The sequence below is a fragment of the Dama dama genome, chromosome 23 (genome assembly GCF_033118175.1).
Source record: "Dama dama isolate Ldn47 chromosome 23, ASM3311817v1, whole genome shotgun sequence".
Taxonomy (NCBI): Eukaryota; Metazoa; Chordata; class Mammalia; order Artiodactyla; family Cervidae; genus Dama; species Dama dama.
The window spans coordinates 42,975,155-43,000,396 of NC_083703.1; the positions used below are offsets into that span (position 1 = coordinate 42,975,155).

Here is a 25,242-nt window from a genome sequence, read left to right on the forward strand (position 1 = left end):
TGTCTGCTTGAACCGACCATGAAGGACCAGCTTGTGAAATAGGTACGTGGACGGCTGGGAGGAGCAGCGGCCAGTGCTATCTGGCTGAACCCCCTCGGGGAGACACCCAGGTTATCTGTGCCTGCCTGGCGTTACAGACCTCAGGCGGTGCCAGAGGGCCCAGGATTGCTGGCCTGCTGGCTCCCTCAGACGGGTTCAGGCACACCTCTGTGCAAAGGCAGGCTAGAAATCAGCTGGGAGGCCCTTTGGCCCGGGCTCCGGCCTCAGGTCACAGGCTGCCCCTCCTCCCCGGGAAATGCTTGCCGGCCATCCCAGGCTGATCCCTGCCAGCAGAGATGCCTGCCCCTTTGCTTCCCATCAGGAAGTGAGCACCACGCCTGAAGGAGGAAGTGCCTCTGGAGGACAGAACCCCAGCCAACAGGCTGTCCTTCTCCCAGAGCCACGCGGCGGCACCAGCACAAGCCCCACCGCGCTGCCTAGCTTTCCCCATGGCCTCGGCCCGGCGGGCAGGATGCGCCTGGGAACTGGCACCAGCCAGCGCTGCAGACGGGCAAGGGACAGGATGAGGACACTGGGCTGCCCCGTTCCCAAAGCAGGTCCTGCCACACCTCCTGCACCCTAGGGAGGTACGGTTGGAAATGCATGCCAACAGCACTGAGAACTTGAAGGCAGCATAGACCCCACCCCCCAGGCAATGGCCCAACTCCCAGAATAAGAGCAGGGCGGTCTCCGCAACCCCGGAGAGCGGTCCAGTGAGGATCCTTGGACATGGAGAGCAGGCTGTAGATACGTACATGTTTCAGGCATGTGTGCAAGGGTGTGTGCACACATGTGGACCCACGTGTCACTAGTATTTGGGGCAGAAGGGGGTTCATGTTACAAGCTCTCTGCTGATTCTTCAGATGCACTTCCTCAGAAGAATTCGGCAGACTCAGAAAGGACAGGCCTGTGCCCCTGAGCAACAAGACGGGTCCCCCGAGCTTCAGACAGACGAGGCAGGTGGGGTCCCAGGAAAACACACTGCCCTTGGCACTCTGGTCCCTGAGAACCTCAGCCACACACAGCCTCCTTCAAGGGCTCTCAGGTCACGGGTCTGGAACTTTGTCTTCAGGCCACCAAGGCCTGTGACCGTCCTGGGGCACCTTGGGTGCCACCACGTGAGACACTTGGCAGGAGTGCACGTCAGTTTAGTGGCAGTTTGTATGCTGGCAGGACAACTAGCACCATGTGTAGGCAGCTCTCCTCTGAGCCAGAAGGGAGAAAACCTCACATTGAAAATCTAACATGACCAGGAAAATGATTAATCCAGGTCCCTCAAAAACTAGCTGCCATTACAGACAACCTGGTCACACGCTTCTCTTTTCTCTCAAACAGTAAATAGCAACAGTCACGGGGCATTAAGACTAGCTGAAGTTTGTAAAACCATTTTGTTAGGCTGAGTCTGTTTATTTTTAGAGACAATAATAAACTCTTTGCCTGCACTTATAGGTTTATACCTGCTTGGGGCTGCTTTGCAATGGAAATAAAGTTGTTCTTTGTTTTAACGAGCTGGCAATCTTCCTGAGACTCCCCCACAGTGACAACCACACACTCAGAGGCTCGCCCAGAGGCCCTCAGAGGCTTGACGTGGCCCAACACCAGCTCATGGTCCAGGCCCACAGGAGGACAGGAGGAAATTAGTCCATAGGTGGACCCCCTTCACCTCCTCACCCCCATCACAGAGCCTTCATCTTCTACTGAACAATCACACATAGATCAAGTCGGGCCAGTGAGGGTGAAGAACATTGGAGTGGTTAGAGCAGTGCCCCTGACTCCAGTGTGCAGAGCCCGGGGCTCCCAGGCCACATGGAGTCAGGAGGGTATCTGTCCAGGGGACCCAGCTCAATGCAGTGATGCACAGTAAAGGCTGAAAGGGACTGTGACAGCTGAGGGTATCGGACTCAGGGGGAGGGACAAGCGGGGCAGGGCCCACTAGGAGCCACAGCAGATTAACTAACGTCACTTTGCTGCTTCCAGGAGTCCACCTGAACACAGCTTCACCAGGCCTGGTGCACTCAAACTGTGATAAAACCTGAGTCTGAGAAACAAGCAGGAAACCAGGGGTCCCCGGGGCCTGGAACTCTGAACTCTCCTCCTGCTGTGACCCCTTCCTCCCCTCCCCATCAGCCAAGCACACCTGCACCTTCTCTCTGTTCCTGGGATCCCTGGGCGTTCTCTCTCCATCTTCCTGAGGCCGCTCCTTGTCAGCAGCACCTCAGCTTGAAGGTCATGTAAAGTGACCTTCACTGGGTCACTGGCCCACAGTAGGGATGTTCGTTACTGTGATGTATCCCAGCCTGCCCTGACTGCTACAGTGGCACTCAGTGACACCTGCTGAATGGCTGGCCAAGAAGCCTTGAGCCACCCACCAGGAGGGTAATCATGCCCACAACTACCTGGGGTACTAAGGGACCACAACCTAGGCTCCCAGTGGGCCTGCAATAGCCCTGTAAAGGTGAACTGAAGCTTGAGCCAAGGGGTTTTCCCACGAGGATGTGGCCACAGACCAGACACCTCTGAGCAAGACAGGCCCGGGAAGGAGCAGGGCTTCAGGAAGACAAGTACCTGCTCCCAATGCCAGGTCCGCACAAACCCGCCCAGTGCACACACTGGGTATACAGAATACATGAAGGACTCTGTACATAGCCCTTGTTTTACTTTAACCCCATTTCAAAAACTCGGGTTTACTGTTGTGCCACTGTCATGACGCACTAAGAGGAGCTGATTTTAGTTACCCCAGCATGTATGTGATTCAGCTCACATTCATGTTTACTTTTCCAGAGACCAGAGAACATTTCCAAAGTGGAAATACCCCCTGATACCCATATAATGCCCTGCCAAGAACTGGTCACAGGCACATGAGACTGCTTGACCAAGAGTGACCCTGTGCCTTGAACATTCGTCATACTTGTTTCTGAGGACCCTGTTCTCTCCAGCGGAATCTAAAGACACCAGGTACTGCCCAGGTGGATGAGGACGCCGGGCCTGCTCCCATCCACAACTTGGCAGCAGCGTTTGGTGCTAGCGCCCACATGTGCACGCAGAGGCATCCGCCATCAGGGGACACACCGTACCTGTAGGTGATCTTCACTTCAGTTCCAGGCTCATCTCGCTCCCAGATCAAAGCGATGCTCTCCGGGGACTTCTGAACGTGCTGATCCAAGCAGTTGACTGCACAAAAACAGGTGCATGGACGTTACACTTGATGCCCCTGGAGTCGGAATGGGGAGGGTCCGGTCGGCGTGGTTTGCGCCGTTCTCCCTCAGTTGAGAGATCTCTCAGGTGCAGGTGACCACTGGGAATTCTGAAGCAGGTGCTTCACATGTGGAGCACTCCCCAAGTCCCAATCCCCAGCCTCATTCCCCGCCACCACCGCCACCACCCCCCACCAGCAACCTGACCCAACCGGCCCTGCTGTTTTCAAGGCTCCCTGGCAATTCTGACACACAGGCCAGGGCTGAGCACTGCAGCCTGGGCTGCAGGAAAGAAGACTCGATGCAAACAGGATGGCCTGATTCCATGCAGTGCAGGGGGAGGGTGCTCGTGGGGTAGGGGTGCGATCCAGGACAAGGACCCACATCCCTGCTCAGGTGTCCAGTCAGCACCCAACTCCCAGAAGTGATGCACTGACAAGGGAAACGTCTGGCTAGTTTTCCAGGAGGCTCACTCCCCTCCCCCTCTGTTACTGAAGCTCAGGTCATATGACTGCCCACAAAAACAGGTCGGTTGTGGTGGTTTACTGTCAACCTGAAGATCAGTAGGATCATGTTCATTGCTAACTTCCTGTTCACCACCACTGACTGGACTTCAAGGTGAGCTTGGCTCTGGCTGGTTTTTGCCAGAGCCCCTTCCAGCCAGCCCTCGTGGCCTGTCTTCATTCCTCACCTCCCCATCAGCAGGGAAATAAATACCTAAGAACAGCTTTGGGACCAGCAGCCACTGCCCACCTGGTCTTCAGGGTCACCCTCAGTTCAAGGTATATAAATTTTTCCTTTCCTGTCTTTTTGGGGCAGTTATTTATCTTCTCCCAAGTTAATCCTCTCCTACAAAAATGGGAGATGTACCCTTTGCCACGTCTAACAGGGCTGGGTCAGAATCAGATGGAAAGCAATCCTGAGAGGTTACCACAAGAATACGAGGTCAGTCACCACCCGATAATCACTCTGCTGGGAGTTCCTACAAATATTTCCTGATGGAAAACCATTCTGACAGAAGTTATGGGAGACTCTCCCCATAACAAACCCATAATCCTTGAGAGGGTGAACTCCCATGGAAACATTTACGAACTTTAACTTGTGTCTGTGTGCCTGTCTGCATGTGAATCACATTTTTTTCCCTCTCAGGATATTTCATCTATCACTTACTCTGGGAGATAGGAGGGACTTTCAAGAGGGAGGGACATATGTAAACCTATGGCTGATTCCTGTTGATGTATGGCAGAAACCAACACAATGTTGTAAAGCAATTATCCTTCAATTAAAAATAAAATTTTTTAAAAATTACAAGTTTCTAACAGGTATATAAGCTACACCTCACAAACTTGATAAATGAAAGGTGGATGTCATGGGAAAAATTCCTACGTACTGCCACAGGAAAGTTCTTTGAATTACTAGAAAAACAGAAGAGAACAAATGCCGCCCGCCCCCGCCCCGCAGCAAAAAAAAAGCAGAAAGACAAACTGAGAAGAAGGGGCTTGGTGGCAAAACTTGGATTTACACAATAAACCTGACATCAGTTGTGGGTGTGTCGGTCTGGTCCAAAGTTCATTTTTTTAAATATTTATTTATTTTTGGCTGTGCTGGGTCTTCACTCTCATACACAGGCTTTCTCTAGCTGCAGAAAGCCAGGGGCTACTCTCTAGTTGTGGTGTGCAGGCCTTCCATCATGCTGGATTCTCTTGTTGTGGAGCACAGGCTCTAGGGGCATGGGCTTCAGTGGTTGTGGCTCGTGGGCTCAGTAATTGTGACACACAGGCCCAGTTGTCCCACGGCATGTGGGATCCTAGTTCCTGGACCAGGGATCGAATCTGAGTCCCCTGCATTGGCAGGCAGACTCCCAACCACTGGACCACCAGGGAAGTCCCTGGTCCAAACTTTAGAAGAGTTTTCACACTAAGACCACAGATTTCTGGCTTCTCTTGAACAATCTGCTGATGAGGCCATACCCACACCTGTCAGCTGAGGTGGTGACCACTCTCAGCAGGGGTGGGTCCTGTCACCTCCCCTTGCTGGCCATGCCAAGTCAGCTCAGGGTCCTGTCTCGGAGCCTTTGCACATTTTCTCCCTGCCTGGGGGATATCGTCCCACCCTCCCCACTGCTGCACATCATCTGGTACTCAGCCCCCAGGTCTCAGCCATTATGTCCTCACTCCACTATGGAGCACTACTCCTCCCTGGGACCTTATGGTTCCCAGACTCTAACTCCCCTGTGGTGTTTCCAGTCTGCTGCCCCTTTGTGGGCAGGGGTCACATGCCCGGTTCCTATTCGGACACCTGCAGCCTGACCCAGGGCTCCGAGCACAGGAAGCCCCAAATTCTGGATGATGGATGGACCTGCCGAGTCCTCAAGCTGGAGGATGACGTGGGGTCCAGGTGACACCAGGCTGAGAGGTGCCTGGGAGAAGGAACAGACCTCTTCTCATCTTCCCGGCTTTGTCCCTCAAGAAGTTCCTTTTGGGGACTACATCAAGGCTTCTGACTTCCCGAGGATCCCAGATGACTTGTGAGCATGTAACTTTCGAGGCCCCACCCTTAGTCTCTGACTGAACAAGTCTGGGTGGGCTTGAGGATTTCACTTCTACCAAGATTCAACTTGATGCTGTGACTGCAGGTCCAGGACCTCTTTCACACAGGCGGGTGCATACACACATGCACATATGTCTCCTGGTATGTACAGTCCAGAGTCCAGGGGAGCTTTCTTTTTCCAATGGTGGTGGTGGTTTAGTCGCTAAGTCGTGTCCGACTCCTGGATATGAGTAATTAAAGACCCTTGCCATCTCTGCAAGACATCCGGCCATACCCTCACTGGATGGCAGCCTAGGGTCATGGGTAAAACCACACTCTAGAGTCAGGCCACTGTCCGACCACTCACTAACCATAGACTCGCCTATTTATCTCTAAACACCACCTCTAAATCTTACTCTCCTAATTGGTGGTGGTAACGGTTCCGGACTCTAGGAGGCATGGTAGTAATTAGATGCTACTGGACTTTTCCTGCCATGGGGTCAGACGGTGTGACTGTGTCCCCAAGGGAAACTGAGTTCACAGCTGCCATGGACAACCCTCAGATGACAGTGTCCAGAGAAAGCACAGGGCCGGGTCTGAGGCAACGTGGCTCTATGATGCCATGTGTATGTTGACTTTTAACACATCTGCATGGCTCCGGCTATTGCCTCAAGTGCAGAGGGGAGGGAAAAAAAAAGGAAGAAGGGAAGGAAACCCTTACATCTCTCATTTAAAAAAAAAAAAAAGTCTCCACCAACGAACTGGGCAGCAAGACAACAGAATTTCATTTCCAAGTATTTCCAAGAAAAGTTGGGCAAGGAGATAGAGCAACTTAAGGCTTGGCTCAAACCCGACCTCTTATTTTGATCCTTTTCTAAATTTCCCAGCACACAGCAATCTCTCCTCCCACAACCCCATTCAGCACTGACTCATCTTCCCAGCAGCCCCCATTCTGACACAACACCAGGTCTGCTAAATCCGCCCCCATCTGGGTCACAAGGTCCCCATGGGCAGGGACCACGTCCCTAAGATTCCTTCACCTTGGAAGGGGGGCAGGGGACAATGGGACAAACTTCCTAATTCTCCCCTTAACAGCTGTAAAACCTTGAACACTGTCCCCAATGTGGATCTGCTCCTTTACTGATCTGTGGGCCTTCTCCTCATTAGAACACAGGCTCCAAGGCACTGGGGCATTTTATGCATGATCCCCACCAAACACAAGCTAGAGTCCTTACATCCACATCTGTACAATGGGGCCACCAGACACTTCACAAGGATGTCGTGAGATGAGGCATCACAAAGTTCACCTAAGGGCAAGTCTGCACCCGGGCCTGATGTGGCTCTGCAAGCAGGTAAGCGGGTGTGTGTAGTGAGTTTGGGTTTGTTTTTAAGAAGAGGTGATGAGGGACTTCCCTGCCAATCCAGTGGTTAAGACTTCGCCTTACAATGCAGGGTTGTGGGTTTGACCCCTGGTCAGGAGGCTAAGATCCCACAAACCTTGAGGCCAAAAGAACCAAAACATAAAACAGAAGCAATGTTGTAATAAATTCAATAAAAACTTTTAAAAGATGGCCCACATTAAAAAATTAAGATATTATTAAAAAAAGAAAAGGTAACCAGAGGGTCGTCAGTTTCATCATAAACATGTACACACAAATGCAGGCATTTCCAATCCAACAAACTTGTTGGTTGTTTAAATGCATCCCTGCCCCTCCTCCCTTTACAAAAATTTAATTTCAATCCAAAGAGATGAGGGAGTTAATATTCACAAGAGGAGTCACAATAGGTTTTCTTTAAATAGAAAACCTCCCTGGCACAATTTGAGGTATTACGTCAATCACAAAAACTGTATTTGCCAACTTTCCAGAAACATCTGCTATTTAAAGTAAGTTGTGTCTCTGACAACTGGGGAGGATTCAGAGCTTTCCGAGGTTCCCTCCTCCTGAGACCTGAGGTCGTGTGTCCACTGAGAGTTCCTTGAAGGACCTGAGTGAGCTACTTCAGCCACTGAGAGGAAATGCAGCCTAGGAGGCAGGCTTTTGCCATCTCAACGTTTCTGCCATCTGGATTATTCGAGGCACGTCATGAAGAGGAGAGAGCTACAGCGAAATGGTTTCCACTGCTGCAAGGAATGTTCCAAAAAGCGTCCAAGGAATTTCTGTGTTCAATGCTAGTTATAAACAGTGTCCCTATCCCCGAGCTTGAAAGTAAGAATACACACACTTGTGTTTCAAATTCAGACTCATAATAGTTTCGTTTTGTATTCTGAAAGCAACACATCACTACCCTCCAGTTCTGCATCTGCAGCTTCCTGACATCTCAAGTTTAAACCCACGGAGCAAAGACATCTGTTGAGCCCTGCGAGGGAAAGAGCCAAACTTCAAAAGCTGGAAAGAGTCCTTATCAGAACGTGGCTTTCTGAAGAGTTTCGAATTTCCGTGCAAACCAGTTCACTGCAGGGGGTGTCGGCTCTACCTCCCCACCTCCACCCCACTCCACCTAGGGCCCTCTGACACCACAACCCGCCCCTCCCCCAACCATGGCCTGGCTCTCTTAGGGTCCAGGAGGGCTTTCAGAGCCACGTCAGCCACCTGCGTGCCCTCCCCAGCCTGCTTCCCAGAATAGGCTGGTCAGATGGAAAACCTGTGTGGTCCCATTCAGAGGCGAAGCAGCATGGCAGAAGAGCAGGTTCAAGGTCACAGCCTCCTCCCAGGATTCATTAATAAATAACAAAGGCCAGTGATTGGGTGCAAGGAATGTTCTGAAGACAGTGCAGAGTGCTTCACAAGCGTTTTCACATTCAATGCTAACAGCAGTCCCAGGTCACCTGCTGCTGGTCAGAAGCCTAACAGCTTCTGCCTTGGTCTCTGGGACCTCCAGTAGCCAAGAGCCCTGGGTCTAGTCACCACCCTGTGAGAAGCCTCTTGTGGGTGCTCCAGGCCACAGTTCCAGCTAAGCCCAGCCTGCAGGCCAGGCCACAGACTTGGGAGTGAACAAGGTAGATGACTAGAGTCCCACAGGCGGGGAGCAGAGGCAAGCCACTCCCGTCAGGCCCTGTCCAAAGTCCTGACCCACGGAATCCGAGAGACTAAGAAAATGGCACGGATAGGAACTGGAAAAGAATTTCAGTTACGCACTGTTCTCACATTACAAATGAGGAGACGCACCAAAGAACAGTCAGGGGAGGGCAGGAGGAGTAAGTAAGTTGGGAGAGTGGGATTGACACAGACACATTATTATACATAAAATAGTGTAAACTAATAAGAACCTACTGTAGAGCTTAGGGAACTTTATTCAGTACTCTGTAATGACCTATATGGGAATAGAATCTGAAAGAGTGGAGATATATATGTATATATATACTTGACTCACTTTGCTGTGTGGTTAACACAATTGTAAATAAACTATACTCCAATTAAAAAAATGAATTAAAATTAAGCACTTGGCAAGATTTTAGATAGAAAGAAAAAAAATGGTCAAGGGAAAACAAGGATTCAAATCCAGGTATGGTTCCAAAGACACACCCAGCACCACTGAAATGTACGGTACCACCCACAGACTCTTTCTGTTTGTTTGAGAGAGACAAATTGGCATTCATCCCAATCTGCCCATTTAGTGGTGCCCCACCTGCCCTGGTTGGACACAGGTCAGTGGTTCTCAACCTTAAGTATCAGGATCACCTGGAGGATCCACCCCCAGGTTCCTGGCTCTGGCCATCTAGGATGTTTCTACAAAGTTCACAGGTCTTGCTGATGCTGCTGGTCCAGGGACAACACTTTGAGAACTGTATGTACAGACCTTCCTAAAGGGGCAAACGGAGTTTTAAGTGATGCTCCTTTGAAATAAGCCATCATCACAAGACCATCACACAGACAGACAGAGCATGCCAAAACACACCCCCTCCCACTCCAGTCCACAACTTTTTAGTGGCTTCCAGGATAGCCATGACTTGGTCTGGTCCTTTTTCATATGATCACCTCTGTGATTTGCAGACACTGGCGACCATCAGAGATATTCCTGACAGATGAGTGGGTCACATACACATTTGATGAGAGAATGTGGCTGAAATGCTGTTTTACAACAAGGTAGCTTTCTGAAGTTCAGTTTCTGGCTAAGGTAACCATAAAGGAGAAATAAATGAAGAAAAAGAGGCAGAAGAGTGTCTTGCTGCACACCCTAACCCTGACCTTGAACCTGACCGAGTGGGGCTCACGAGGCCCTGGCTGCCCGTAGCATTGGATCTGTCATTACACCACCACCACCACCACCACCACTCCCCCCTTCTTATCTGAGAGTGAAAGGTGGCACGTGTTCACCTTGAATGTCCCTGGCAGCCTCAGGTCTCCCAAGTCCAAAGCAGCTTCTAAAGGAACTGCAACCTTCCACCCCTTCTCTCTGCACGCGGCTCTCTCAATCCAGGGTTCACTCCACCAACCCTGCAAACCTAAGGGTTTAGTTTTTCTCCCACTGGTCCAAGGACACTTTCTGCTGACTCAATTTTAGAGAAGACACTTATCTACTGAGTCATTTTTATTAAACCAGCAAAGCAATATACAATATTAAAAAAAAAGTCTGGTCCAAAGTTCCCTTAAATTTCTTTGCTTGAAAAATAACTGCAAGATACTACCTGTAATTCTGGCTAATTCTAAATTTCACAAGTCGAAATCACTACCACTTACTGGTCACTAGTAAGTGCTGGGCCTTTTCCACACCCCTGATTGTGTGCCTGGTCATCACAATCAGCCCCTCGGGTGGGCACTGTGACCTCTAGTCTACCCAGGAGGATGCTGAAACGCAGAGGAACAGAAAAACTGGACCAGTAAAGAAGTGGAACCTGGAGACTTAGACCCCACTGCCCAGTTCAGGCCTTGGTCAGGAAGACCTTTCCTTAAACAGCCCCTAGACTCCCATCTATCCCATTATCCCCTTCCTCCTTGACAGGCAGCCCCCTCTGACCGCCCCCCCCCCCCCTCAATCTGGCTGCCCACACCCCAGGCCTAGCCGGCCTCCTCCTTCCCTCAGTTGCTGGGCCTTTTGCCCCTGGCTGGCCCGGGGCGTGGGTGGCAGTGTGAACCCCAGTCCCAAGTCTGGACAGAAGCGTAGGGGATTCAATCTCCAGTAGGGGCCAGAGAGGACAAACTGGCGATGGAACTGGCTTCTGAGATCTCGGAAGACCGGCCCCCTGGGTCTTCGGGGTGAGGGTGAAACTGAGAGCAGGGAGGCCCCACCACTGCTTCCTTCCCGCCCGCCCGCCCGCCGGCTGACTCCGGCTGCCGGCGCGGCTTCCTCCTCCCCACCACCCGGCGAGGCTCCGTTTGTTTACACGGGCAGAGCTGCTCCCCAGGCGGGTCGCCGGCCGGCACCTGGCGGCGACAACGGTCAGAAGATTTTCGGTTCTGTCGCCGGCCGGCCCCGGGGGCGAGAAGTCCTGCTCCTGGCGCACCCCTTGCCTTCCACCCCCCGCGCGGCACGCTCGGTGTGAGGGCCAGTGAGAGCCACCGTTAGACTTAGGGGACACCGGGGGACCCGAGCCACGACCGGGGAGTCGGGGACGGGCCGGAGGGGTGGGGGCGGGGTGGCCGCGTCGCTTGCCGGGGAGCGAAGCCCGAGCTCCGAGGAGGGGGCGTGTGGAGCTGCCAGGCTTGGGGTCCCCCGGCCGTGCGAGCTGGGGCGCCCCTGTCCCCAGGCTCACTCACCGGACACGTTTAACTGGCCTCCCAGGAACCAGCTGATCCTGCCGCTGCGGAAGTCACAGTCGCTCACCGTGTGGTAGGGGGTGTCCCACACGAGAGCGTCCCGCGCCAGTGGCCCCCAGAAGGCGGCGGGCTCGCGAGCTGCCAGTGCAATTCGCTCTTGGTAGGAGCCGGGCGGCGCTGCAGGGGCGGAGGCGCTGCTCCAGAGCCGGGGGGCCGCCAGCGCCCGCACCCCCACTCCGCGGAGGCCGCCTAGTAGCCGCCCGACGCCGCGGCCCAAGCAGCGCGCCGCCATCGCGCCTCAGAGTCCCGCGCCTCAGAGCCCTGTGGCAACCGGGCGCCCGCGTGCCCGCGCCCCGCCCCGGCCCCGCCGCGCGCCCAGGCCCCGCCCCAGGCCCCGCCCCCAAGGCCGACGCCCCGGCCCTCGCCCAATCCCGCCCCCGCTCCCGGCCCTCGCACGCCCGCTCCCCTCTCTGGCCCCGCCCCTCCCCGCCCCTCCGGCCAACGCCCCGGTCCCGCCCCCGCCCCGCCCCCCGCATCCCTCCGCTTGCTCTTCGGAGCCGGGCGCCAAGGGAGGGGGAGGAACTGGAGAAGGGGGGCCCACCGGAGCGCGGGGTACGGGGTCCTGGGACGGGCTGCCGGCGTTTCAACTGGTGCGTCCTCCAGCTCCGACGGCTGCGCGACGCGGGGAACCGCAGAGACTGGGAACCCGGGGACGCAGGCTCTCCCGGGCCCCGGGGGCGACCGCGGAGCCGGGGAACCACCAGTTAGGTCCATTCAGCATCTCAGAGGCCGAAGGCATTCGTCTCTTCATGCGCCCCGGGTTCCCAGTCTCTGCGGTTCCCCGCGTCGCGCAGCCGTGCACTTGCCTGCTTGCACATGGTGCCGGCTTTTTAAGGCTGGGGGGCTGGGGCCCAGTGAGAACAGTTAGCACTTAGACATGGGCACTGCTCTGTGCCAAATGCTTGACCTGCATTTTTCTACTTAATTTAAAAATTATCTGGTGCTATCAAGTCCTGCCCACTCTCAGCTCCCAAGTGGAACATATGAGGACCCCCGCCAAAATATACACACAAGCAGCACCCCCGCCCCGTGGACTAAGTGGGGTCCTCTGCCCAAGAGGCTGTGGGGGTATCCAGGGTGGTGGTCTAGGGTCCGCCGCACTCCTGTGGCAGCGAAGGAGACCCCTGGGGGTTTTGGCCCGCTGCTCCAGCTTCTGTGTCCTGGGTTCAAAACCTGACGTTTCTAGCTCTCTGACATCCGGTGAGTTCCTTAACGTCTCTGTGCCTGCACCACCCCCGCTACAGAGCTCCCTGTGTGCCCCTTGCAGGCTGCAAGTTTCAGACACCAACTCATTTATTCTTATGCAGCCCTGGGGAGGGGGAAACACATGATATCTTTCTCCCCCGGCTGTACCCAGGGAGCCCGGGAATGGAGGCTGTGTCCCAGTTATCAAGCCAGGAAAGATAGAAGGGAAGCCACAGAAACTTACCTCAGCCAGACTCGAATATCACAACACCCACAAACTAAATAAGATAAACAGAAGGGAAAAGGGAATTTTGAAAGTTGGTTGGTTGAGTTCCATCCTATTAGCTGTAAGAGGAATTTCTGCTGTCAGCCCCAGAGTGTGTGTGTGTGTGTGTGTATGTGTGTGTCCCCTCTCGTGTGCGCCTGCGTGCACTTGCCTGCTTGCACATGGTGCCTGCTTTTTAAGGCTGGGGGGCTGGGGCCCAGTGAGAACAGTTAGCACTTAGACATGGGCACTGCTCTGTGCCAAATGCTTGACCTGCATTTTTCTACTTAATTTAAAAATTATCTGGTGCTATCAAGTCCTGCCCACTCTCAGCTCCCAAGTGGAACATATGAGGACGCTGAGCCCTAAGAAATAAACACGTGCTGGGCAGCAACCCCACTCCCACCTCAATTTCTGCTTCACTGCTTGGCCTGAGAAGAAGGCAATGGCAACCCACTCCAGTACTCTTGCCTGGAAAATCCCATGGATGCAGGAGCCTGGTAGGCTGCAGTCCATGGGGTCGCTAAGAGTCGGACCTGACTGAGCAACTTCACTTTCACTTTCCACTTTCATGCATTGGAGAAGGAAATGGCAACCCACTCCAGTGTTCCTGCCTGGAGAATCCCAGGGACGGGAAAGCCTGGTGGGCTTTCTATGGGGTTGCACAGAGTCGGACACAACTGAAGTGACTTGGCAGCAGCAGCAGCACTTGGCCGGAATCACCTCTTTTTTCTTTTTTTTTTAGCCTCGCCACACAGTCTGCAGGATTTTAGTTTCTCAATCAGGGATTGAACCTGGGCCCTATGCAGTGAGAGCACAAATTCCTAACCACTTGACTGCCAGGAAATTCCCTGAATCACCATTTTTAATAGAATAAATAATAAAACTGAAATAGAGAAAGACCGTAAGTGTGGCCAGGGGTCCCAAAGATGACTACAGATGCTAGAGCAGTGGCTGAAAACCCCCAGGCATTTGCTCTGTAGGATAGAGGCTCCCCCTCAAGAGGAAGGATCTGTTCCCCACAAGTAGATGAGCAATGCTGCTCTAACTGTCCCAGCCCAGGCCCTGAGAGGCCACAGAGGCAGGCCCTGCTCTCCTGGAGGCGGGTTGCCGTGCCATAAGCTCCAGCCTTCTGGACTAGAGACCCCTGCAGAGAATGTTACCAAATGCAAGTCCACATAAGGCCAACCAACACCAAAACACCCAAGTCTGGAGCAGAGAAAGGTTTATTGCAGGGCCCTGCAAGGAGGGAGGAGGCTCATGCCTTAAAAACCCTGAACTCCCCAAAACTTTTCAGCAAAGCCCTTTTCTAGGAATGGGGGGTGGGTAGCTGTTGCAGACTTCATGGTGTCTGAGCCTTTGTTCTTGAGGTCAGCCCATGGTCAAGTCAGGATGTTCCTATAAACCTCCACCAAAACAAACATTAGTATCTGTTCTGACCAGAAAAGGAAGGGGAGTCATATAATTCTGTCTCCGAGCCTCCTTGCAGCTGTTAACACATAACAAACCTGGTAAGCAAAACAACATGATTACCCCTCATTTTACGGGTTCAAGGTCCCAAGGCTCAGCTTTTGCCCTGCGAGGCCCAGGTCCTTGGTAAGAGGAGGGGTCGCTGTGCAGGCCAGTTACCCTGCCTAGGAGCAGTCATCCAGCATCCAATTTGGGTCCTCCCACCAGCACACGGTGTGCTGAAGAGGCAAAGCTCAGCAGGCAGCCCCTCCAGCCCAGTCCCTAGATCCCACCCAGCCCCAGATGGCACTCAGGCTCCTCAGGCCACCCAAAGTGGGGTGGAGTTCCACAAACGGCGATCCATGGAGACGGCTGCTGCCATCAGGTCTTGGAGGTGGGATGGGGAAGAGGTTTGCTGCCGCTTAGAGTCTGGCCTCGGTGGTGGGCAGCACTAGTGAGGACTCTGCCAGACACAGTCCTCAGCCCGTCCCTATGGCCCCGGGCTTACCCACCACCCCGAGGCTGGAAGGCCGGGAGGGCCCGAGGAAGAAGGCCACGATCCACCTTTCACCACGCTCTGTGCCGCCCAGGACAACTGCAAGCTGACTGTTGGTGGAGCAGGGCCTCTAACCGCCGCTGCGGAGCGATAAGCACTGCTGGCCAGCCCTGCCCCGCCCCCTGCCTGCCCCTACTGCAAGAACAATAGGGAAAGTACACGGAATTGACTCTCAAGAAAGAAGTATGAAGCTGGCTTTCCTTCAGGCTGGATAAATAGAAGTGATTGTGTGTACAGAAAACATTGCAGAACCAGCCAGGTGGTACGGAACTGCATGTCCTGCAGCCCAGGTTATTTGAGGTGAGGTCACAGAGGCCAAGGCCAAGACTACCTGCTGGAAGCGACTCTCCTCCGGGAACTACAGCAGGTGGAGCCACACCCGGCCACGTCCACAGAACAGCTTCCCATGGGGCCTGGACAGTCCTGAGAACAGCCAGCCCTCCAGGCAGCCCGCATCACCGAAGCCCCGGCCCTTAAAACACAAACAGTGCCCTCCGCTGCAGAAAGCCACGCATTGGCAGGTGCAGCCATGAGAGACCTGAGAGGGTTTTCAAGGAAACTGGGCTCACTTTACATCTCAGGCCCGATGTTCAAGTCGGAGACAGCAACCCTCACAATCCAAAGAGAAGGATGCTCCGATCCTCACTTAGCAAACGCAGAGAGGGGAGATGCCCACCCAAGATCTCATGGATGGCAAGTGGGGAGCCTCAGCGCTCACAACTTGAGCAGCTGTAAGGTGTTTGCCTTCTTAAGCCCCACCTCCCACATTGCTCAGAGCTGCGCCACTGGACCCTCCTGAGGAGCAGCTTTGTAGATAAGGGTCCAGGAGACCCTCAGCACTGAGTCACTGGACCCCCTTGCTCCTTGGCCCTTGTTATCACTCCCCCAACTCCCTTCAATGACAGGATTTGGGGAGTCCCTCCCTGCTGTGTGCATGGGCCAGTGTGGAGGCTGTCAGCTGGATAAGGATGAACCGGACACGCCCCTTGGGCCCAAGGAGAGGGAGGGGCAGGGAAACAGGCACCAGCTCAAATGACTGAAATGCAAAGCAAAACCGAAAAGGAGAATCCACACTACGAGCCTTGAAGTGGGTTGGAGGAAGGAGAGCACGCAGCTGCTGGAGGTCTGGGATTGGCCGCACAAGGCTGTCAGGCTTCCTGCCCTCCGGTCCCCATTTCCCAATGTCCCCATGACCTCAGTTGCAGCAATGGAGAGTGGGGACATGCCTCCCTGGCTTCAGCAGTGGTGGGCTCCACGACCCCCACACAGTGCCCCATAACGTGCACACTGGATCCCCGGGAGGGAGGGTGAACACAGTGGCCCCAGGGTGAGAGGGTTCACCACCAAAGAGTGGGAGAGACCACAGGTGAAAACCAAAGAGAATTCCAGGTGGCTCAGGGCTGGCAGTGGTGCCCGCCCAGAGCCAAGGACCCCCATCTGAGGAGCCACCAGGCTTCCGGGTAGGTCTGTTCTCAGGCAACTCCCTCAGTGAGTTCCCTAAATGCCGACAACACCAGACTCTGGAAGCCCTTAACTCTCTCCAGCCTCCTGTGAGCAGGAAAGACTGGGGTGTCAACCACCCACACAGCACAGAAAGGACTTTGGCCTTGGGGTTCTCTGTGGCCCCCAGGAGACACCCCTGACAGCCCACAGTGGTCAAGAGCGCCATCAGAGAAGACAGTGGCTTTGCCTGTGAAGTGTCACTGGTACCTGAAGGAACCGGTTCTCTCACTGCCCAGGTCCACAGGGACCTCACACCCGCGGCTCTTCCTGCCTCTCTGCGTGGACACTTGCATTGACAGCAAGCCAGGGGCAACCACAGGACACAGGAGGTCCCTCTCAGGGCCAAGCTCTAACAACTGTGAGCCATGACCACTGTCACCCATGGATCAAGCCCTGGCTTCTTCCTCCACCCACGTTGAGGAAGCCAGGTAGACAGAGGGCATTGTGGAGGAGCCAAAAGCCCTGCACTAGGCCTTTGCACTGCCCCCAGTCCACCATGTGTAAGGCAAGCACCTCAGTGTTGTCATTTGCAAAATGAATGAATGGGAGAGAGATCCTGAACCCTTAAGCTCTCAGATGTCTAGTGGTGAGTTCATCGCAATAAGAATGTGCTGCCTTTTTTGATTTATGTAAAATCATAGCTTCTGAGGTGTGGGGGATACACAGACTTATCTAAGGGCTGAGGGGCTTCAGTTCTGCATAGCTTACACCCTCCCTACCCCTTCCCTATCTTTCTTTGGCTCCCAACTCAGCAGACTGTCATCATCCCAGCTCAAGGGGTGCTGTCCCACCCCCAGTCTGCAGCCACTGTTTCTCTTCCCACTTCAGGACTCCAGTAGCCATATCACCACCCCCTTCCACCTCCCAACTCATCACTTGCAGTTTCCTGTTGAAGTCAGTTCCCCTGGAACCAACTCCATACTGGACTCAAGTACACTCAGGGGTAGACCAACTGACAGATTTTGGTCCAGTAGCTTCTGAGAAGGGCGGCTTGCAGTTCGGGCTGGGAAGGTTTGTATTTTAACATGCTTAAAATTAACATTCAGGGGCTGGGCAGCTAGGCAGGACGCCCTCTGCTGAATCTCAGGGTTTCCTTTGAGACCCAACCATAAGCAACAGGCAGGTGGGGTGGGGGGAGGATGGTTCTACTGCCAAGGGCAAGGGGACGGGGTGGTCAGGATGGCAGTGGCCGCCTTGCCCTCTCCAGGTCTCAGGCCAGGGGATATCCTTACTTAGACGCTTGTTTGGCAGTGATCACTCTGGATGCTGGGCTCCTCAGGATAATAGGGGGATGAGAGGGACAGAGTGAAACTGGGGAGCAGCCTCTGGGCTGATCGGAGAAGTAAAGTTCCTTTTTCTGCCCAAGACAGCAAAGGTAGCTGAAACTACTTCACCACCAGTCTCTGGGGCTCCCCCGCCTCTCAGCACAACCACCTCAAATGTGGAGGTTTACGATAGGAGCATGACTTGGAGACAAAGGCCACAGCAGGGAAGGGTCAGCAGCAAATCTGTGCTGACCTCCTGGTGTGAACATCACTTCCTCTGGGGTCAGCCCCTGGGGGGCCCCAGAATAAACAGAGCCCAACCCTGCAGGCACCAGCTGAGGACCCAGGAAGGTTATGTGTGGACTGAGTCGGGGCCTTAGGAATCTGGATTGACAGACTGAGGACCGATTGAATGAAAAGGCGAGGGATAGAAAACAGCACTCAAATTTCTAGGCGTGTGGATTTTGACAAATTTTAAAGCTGGCCAACACTGCCACCTGGTGATGGATTCTGTGTGCTGTGCTTAGTCACTCAATCGTGTCCGACTCTTTGCGACCCCATGGACTGCAGCCCACCAGGTTCCTCTGTCTGTGGGGATTCTCCAGGCAAGAATACTGGAGTGGGTCACCATGCCCTCCTCCATGGGATCTTCTGGACCCAGGGATTGAACCCAGGTGGCTCGCATTGCAGGCAGATTCTTTACTGTCTGAGCTGCCAGGGAAGCCCAGGGAAGTGATGGATTCTACCTTTAACTAAGTTGCTTCAGGACCAGGCAGAACAGAGCAGGGGTCTTGAAGTCACATCTCTATCAGGGAAGTCCAGGAGCATCTCCTGAACAACAGGGCCTTCTAAACAGTCCTCATCTCTCTAGGAACTGGTCAGCAAAGGTTGACTGTGCCCAGGGCAGCCTTGAACTTGGGGACGGGGAAGGAGGGAAGAGATCTACTGTACACAGCCATCAGAGATCAAGGTGGTGGACTGGGCAGGGGGAATAATGGGAATTGCAGTTAGGTCACTTCAGTCCTGTCCAACTCTGCGAACCTATGCACTGTAGCCTGCCAGGTTCCTCTCTCCATGGGATTCTCCATGCAAGAATACTGGAGTGGGTTGCTAAACCCTCCTCCAGGGGATCTTCCCTATCCAGCGATCGAATCTGGGTCTTTTATGTCTCCTGTATTGGCACGTGGGTTCTTTATTTTAAATTACCATAAATTGAGAAAAGAAGAGGTTTTTATGTCTGAGTCCTATAACAAAATACCATAAATTGGGCACTTAACCACAGCAACGGGTGGCTAACAGGACAATTATGTGACTGAAGATATTTCAAAAGGGAGACACCCACAGCGGTAGGGGGTTGGAAGGAAGACGATAGAAAAACAGAAATTTCTCTACACAGATGTGTTCAACCTGTGCATTTAGATGGATCAGACCTGTGGGACTTCCCTAGCGGTCTAGGGGTTAAGACTCCGTGGTCCCAACACAGGGTTCCCAACGCAGGAGGCACTGCTTGGATGCCAGGTTGGGGGAACTAGGATTTTCTTTTCTGCACTGTGCAGCCTAAGGGTAAGGGTGGGGGCGGCAGGTTGTCTGACAAAACAGAGTCAGACCCTTGACTCAGGCCCAAGCACAGCCACAGTCCTGCCAACAGGGGGCGCCAGCGTGTTATTTGTGATGTGGGATCTAACTCCCTGAGTAGGGATCAAACCTGGGCCTCCTGCATTGGAAGCGCGGAGTCTTAGCTACTGGACCACCAGGGAAGCTCCCGTGAGGATTTCCTTACCCATTTATTTTGATGGAAAGAGCAAGAAGGCAGTCACCCTTGGATGAATTTTTAAGTGGAGAGGGTTCAAAGAAGTCAGAACAAAGCCATGGGTTCCTACGGTTCCCTGTTGACAGATCACTCCAGAGGAAGCCTTAATGTAAGATGCTCCTGGAAGAGAACGCTTGCATCTGGGCCTTGAGCTTGGATGTCATGGGTACAGTTCTGCTCTCTCCAGCCGGGTTACGGGTATGGGAAAGAGCACAACACACTCGTCAGTTCATTCTCTTCAGAAGTTGTTGCACTCTTTGCATCATCGGGGAGCCCTACACGAGCATGGGGCGACCACTAACAGGGACTGTCAGTGATGACAGGGACATGGCATGCTTGTTTGGGCTGAATATGGCTGCATGAGAAACTCCCTAGAGGAGAAAACTTCTGCGGCATTAGAGGGTGTGGCTGAAGGTGGTCTTCACCCAAACAGGGTTTGGAATACCCTGTGGGCGCTCTGGTGCGTGTGTGTGTGTGTGTGTGTGTGTGTGTGTGTGTGTGTGTGTGTTAGTCCCTAAGTCGTGTCCAACTCTTTGCGACTCCATGGACTGTAGCCAGCCATCCTGCTCTGTCAATGGGTGTTCTCCAGGCAAGGATACTGGAGTGGGTTGCCATGCCCTTCTCCAGGTGGGCTCCCTGATAAAATCCCATGAACAGGGTCTGGGTAAGCAGAAGTTAACATTGGAAAACAAAAAGTTTCCCAGTAATTCTCTGAGAGAGGTCACACTAGGGTTGTACACAGGACAAAATCCTTGATCCCATGCCCAGGATTCTGAAACCTTTGCAGCCCCTGCTTAGCTTCCACAGTGAGGCCCTAAGAATACCCAAGGCAAGATCAGATCCACAGCCCTGGGTTTGCTGGCTGCCATTACATGCCCAGCAGGAATATGGAAAAACAGAGCAGACAGAAGGCAGGACTCTTGACCTTCTGGGGTCTTCTGAGCATTTAGCAGGCTCCCAGGACAGCAGCTGCAAGAGTCTGTAAATACCAGGGGTGAGGGAGGAGAGTGGCTTTCTCTACTGAGCAGAAAGGAAGCTTTCCTAAATACTGAGTCTTGTCCACCTCTTTGGCCTACTCAAAGGATTCAGAAGATGATTAGCCTGCCTGCTTACCTCCAAACTAGGTGACCTCCGGTAGTACCTTTCTCTTATGCTAAAAAACTGCATCGATGATGTGTGCTAAGTTGCTTCAGTCGTGTCCAACTCTGCAATCCTATGGACTGTAGCCTGGGAGGCTCCTCTGTCCATGGGATTCTCCAGGCAAGACTACTGAAGTGGCATGCCATGCCCTCCTCTAGGGGATCTTCCCAATCCAGGGATTGACCTTGCATCTCTTACATCTCCTGCATTGGCAGGGAAGCTCGATATGTCCCTGTTAAAAATTCAATCACACAGGAAGCTCTCCAGAAGTTAACTTGGGAGTCCCTGGCTTCCTGTCTCTCACTCTCTGCTCAGAGTCAGCCTTTCAGTCCTTGATGCTGCTCACTTCAGTGCTGTTCCCACCAAAAATGGATAACCTGAAATCTCATCATGAAGGAACATTAGGCAGACCTAGATTGAGGGGATATCCTGCAAAATAATTGATCTGTGTTCTTCAAAAATATCAATACTGGGACTTCCCTGGTAGTCCAGTAGCTAAGACTCCAAAAACCCAAGGCAGGGGGCCAGGGTTTGATCCATGGTTAGGGAAGTAGATCTTACATGCCACAACCAAGACCCGGTGCAGTCAAATGAATAATTTCTTTTTAAAAATGTCTATGTCACAAAAGACAAAGAAAGGCTGCAGAAGGACATCATGTCATGAAGGACATGATGGTTAGATGCAACATGAGACTCTAGACTGGATCCTGGGTGGAAAAGAAAGGCTCTGTGGAGGCCATTGTTGTCAGTTGGCAGAACTGGAATGTGAGCAAAGAGGTGGATAAAAGTCTTGTATTCAGATTTAGAATATTGTAATCAATGCTAGATAGAAGCACCAAATAATAGCTTTGTATTCAAATGAGAGCACTGTATTTAATCCACTATTTGATATTGTATCTAATTAACTCCGTATTTGTGTTGGATAAAAGTGTTGTATTCAGAGTATTGTATTCTACTCAGGTTTAGAATTTTGTATTGAGATTTCAAGTACTGTACTCAAGTTTTATGAAGTTTATAACTACTCGGGTTATGTAAGAGAATGTCCTTATTCTTAGAAAATACACACAGTATCAAGAGATAAAGGGGTAGGTACAAAGAAACCAGAGCGCCGAAGAACTGATGCTTTTGAACTGTGGTGTAGAAGACTCTTGAGAGTCCCTTGGACTGCAAGGAGATCCAACCAGTCCATCCTAAAGGAGATCAGTCTTGAATATTTATTGGAAGGACGGATGCTGAAGCTGAAACTCCAATACTTTGGCCACCTGATGCAAAGAACTGACTCATTTGTAGACCCTGATGCTGGGAATGATTGAAGGTGGGAGAAGGGGATGACAGGATGAGATGGTTGGAAGGCATCACTGATTCCATGGACATGAGTTTGAGTAAACTCTGGGAGCTGGTGATGGACAGGGAAGTCTGGCATGCTGCAGTCCATGGGGTCGGTCGCAAAGATTAGGACACAACTGAGTGACTGAACTGAACTGAACTGAACAGCCACTACGGAAAACAGCATGGGAGGTCTTCAAAAAATTAAAAATGGAACTACCATACGATCAGGCAATTCCACTTCTGGATATTTTATCCAAAGGAGATAAAACTCACTGTCTGGAAAAGTTATCCTCACCTCTCATGTTCACTACAACTTCATTTGCAAGAATCAGGGTATGAAAACAATGTAAGTGTCCATTGGCAGATGAATGGGTAAAGATGTAGTGTGTGTAGTATGTGTGTGTACAGTGGAATGCTAGTCAGTATTAAAAAGTAAGAAAATCCAGGAACTTCCCTGGTGGTCCTCCAGTGGTAAGACTCCACACTTCAGTTGCAGGGAGCTCTGGTTCAATCCCTGGTCAGGGAACTAAGTAAGATCCCACGGGCCACTTGGTACAGCCAAAAGAAAGAAAGAAAAGAAATCTTACTATCTGCAACAGCATGGATGGACCTTGAAGGCATTTTGCTAAGTGAAACAAGTCAGACAGAGAAGGTGGGACAAGGTATGACCTGGCTTGTGCAGAATCTAAAAATATCAAACTTACAGAAATGGAGAGTAGGATGGTAGTGGCCAGGTGGCAGAGAAATGGGGGAAGTTGGAAGATGTTAGAGTACAGACTTTTAGTTACAAGATCAATACATTCTAGGGCTCTAATGTACAGCACAATGACTATAGGTAACAGTGTTGTATATCTGAAAGATGCTATGAAACTAAAGGTTTAATGTTCATAACAACAACAAAATAGTAACCATGTGGATGGTTTAACTAACCTTATTACATTTCACAATTTATATGTGTATCAAATCATCGTATTGTATACCTCAAACTTACACAATGATATATGTCAACTATATCTCAATAAACGCTGGAAAAGCAGAGATAACAGCTTCCTCTCAAATGGTTCAGAAAAATGTGTCTAATGTGTGAACAGAGAGATGAGATGATAGATGGATGGAAAGAGAGGCTGAGGCTTGGTAAGTCTCATGCTGTAAAAAGACCCACGAAACTGTGAGCAAAATAAAGTGGTTGTTTTCAACCACCACTTTGGGGCAACTGAAGCATCTTCTAGACCCAGACATCTAAAAGCTCCATAATTCTGCCTTTCACGTTTGTCTGATTCATCTGGACGTATTTTCCTGTAAGGCATGAAACAAGTCCATTTCATTTTTCCCCGTTTAGATAAACAGTTGTCCCAATAATGTATCAAAAAGTGAACGCTTTCAGGACTTTTCCTGGTGGTTCAGTGGCTAAGACTCTGAACTTCAATCCCTGATCAGGGAACTAGATCCCACATGCCACAACTGAGACCTGGTGCAGCCAAATAATTATTTTTAAACATAAAGTGAATGCTTTCCTCGGTGGCCAGCCTTGCCACCTCTGTATCTGCACACGTTTGTTCTCCCTGCTCTTCAGTCTGTCTGCTCTCAGGCTTGACCAGACAGCTTCAGGCAGGGCTCACATGTGGCCGAGCAAGTCACCACCTCCGTCTACTTCAAGGGTGACTTAGTTCTTCTGGCTCTGAGCCCTAGAAATTGAGAATCAGCTTAGCAAGTTCACTTAATTTTTCTGCAGCTCAGTTTCTCACCTGCTGTGAGAATCAAAAAAGACAATATGGGCATGATTTGTAGACCACCGAGAACAATAGTTTATTGTATTTATACTGGTGAACCCACAGAAATAACATTGATTACTATATCTTGTTCTTCCATCATTTCTGAAAATATCTCCTGGGGTCATACATGTTCCTCATGCACTGATGGACTGCTCCTGTCACCAAAAGGCAGCCAGGGTGACACTGGTTCATAGTCAGAATTCGTCCAAATTGACCTTGCTAAAATTATAATTTTTTAAAATCTCCTTTTAGGCTTTTACAGCCAAAATTTCAGCTGGCAAGCAATTTTGAAAGCTGGGAACAATTCTGTCCTACTGTCAGTGGTCAGATTCCCATTGGCTGCATGATTTCAGTGAAGGTTTAAAGGGACCATGTGTTTTCTATCAACTTGGCACTTGTATTGACCCAACAAGAAATGCAGGTAAAATACAGACTCTGTATTATAAAATGTTTTCACTGTTTTTTAAATGAGATTCTTGTCCTGTGTGTACTTAGCCCTAAATCAAGAAAGAGGAATTAGCATTTTAATATTATTCATATTAACTATTTTATTTTTACATACTAAGTTTACAAAACATAGAAAATATGAAAAGAAGTATCCATTAACCCATGATCCAAAGATAAACGCTCTGAACATTTCAAAGGATTTTCACCTGCTTTGTTTTTTAAATGTCATACACATTATTTCACATCCTGCCTGTGGCCAGCCTGACCCTTGGCTGGTCAGTGGCCACTCCTTTTTCTTCTTTGCTGGGAGAAGCCCAGTGATAGTTAGTTTCAGGGCAAGAGGAGCTTGGGGACCACAGGTTAATTTTTCAGTTCAGTTCAGTCACTCAGTCGTGTCCGACTCTTTGCACCCCCATGGACTGCAGCACACCAGGCCTCCCTGTCTATCACCAACTCCCAGAGTTTACTCAAACTCATGTCCGTTGAGTCAGTGATGCCATCCAACCATCTCATCCTCTGTCATCCCCTTCTCCTCCCGCCTTCAATCTTTCCCAGCATCAGGGTCTTTTCCAATGAGGCAGTTCTTCACATCAGGTGGCCAAAGCATTGGAGCTTCGGTATCAGTCCTTCCAATGAATATTCAGGACTGATTTCCTTTAGGATGGACTGGTTGGATCTCCTTGCAGTGAATTTCTGCTGCTTCTGCAGCTGCTGCTTCTAAGTCGCTTCAGTCATGTCCGACTCTGTGAGACCCCATAGACGGCAGCCCACCAGGCTCCTCTGTCCCTGGGATTCTCCAGGCAAGAGTACTGGAGTGGGTTGCCCTGTCCTTCTCCAGCAGTGAATTTCTGGCCTAAGCCAACGGAAGAATTCTGCCCTCTTGATTGGTTTAGAGCCAAGAGTGACAGTAATTCTGACCAATGGGAAGTGAGGAGGCCTGCGGAGTGTCTGGTGGCTTTGTTGGGGAACAAGTCAGGGGGGAAGGCGAAGGAGTCAGGACAGA

General features: G+C 51.7%; 1 protein-coding gene across 3 annotated transcripts in view; it reads right to left on the reverse strand.

The window, feature by feature from the left end:
* The window catches only part of ACSS1 (acyl-CoA synthetase short chain family member 1), a 43,356-nt gene extending 31,580 nt beyond the window's left edge, over positions 1-11,776 (reverse strand). For all 3 annotated transcript variants that reach the window (XR_009690057.1, XM_061126502.1, XM_061126501.1), the window contains exons 1-2: positions 11,459-11,776; positions 3,114-3,210 (exon numbers count right to left, since the gene is read on the reverse strand). Coding sequence is in view for 2 of the 3 variants with exons in the window: in XM_061126502.1 (XP_060982485.1) it covers positions 3,114-3,210; positions 11,459-11,750 (389 nt within the window). In the remaining variant the exon portion in view is untranslated. The remainder of the gene's footprint in view (positions 1-3,113; positions 3,211-11,458) is intronic.
* Between the last annotated feature and the right edge of the window lie 13,466 nt (positions 11,777-25,242).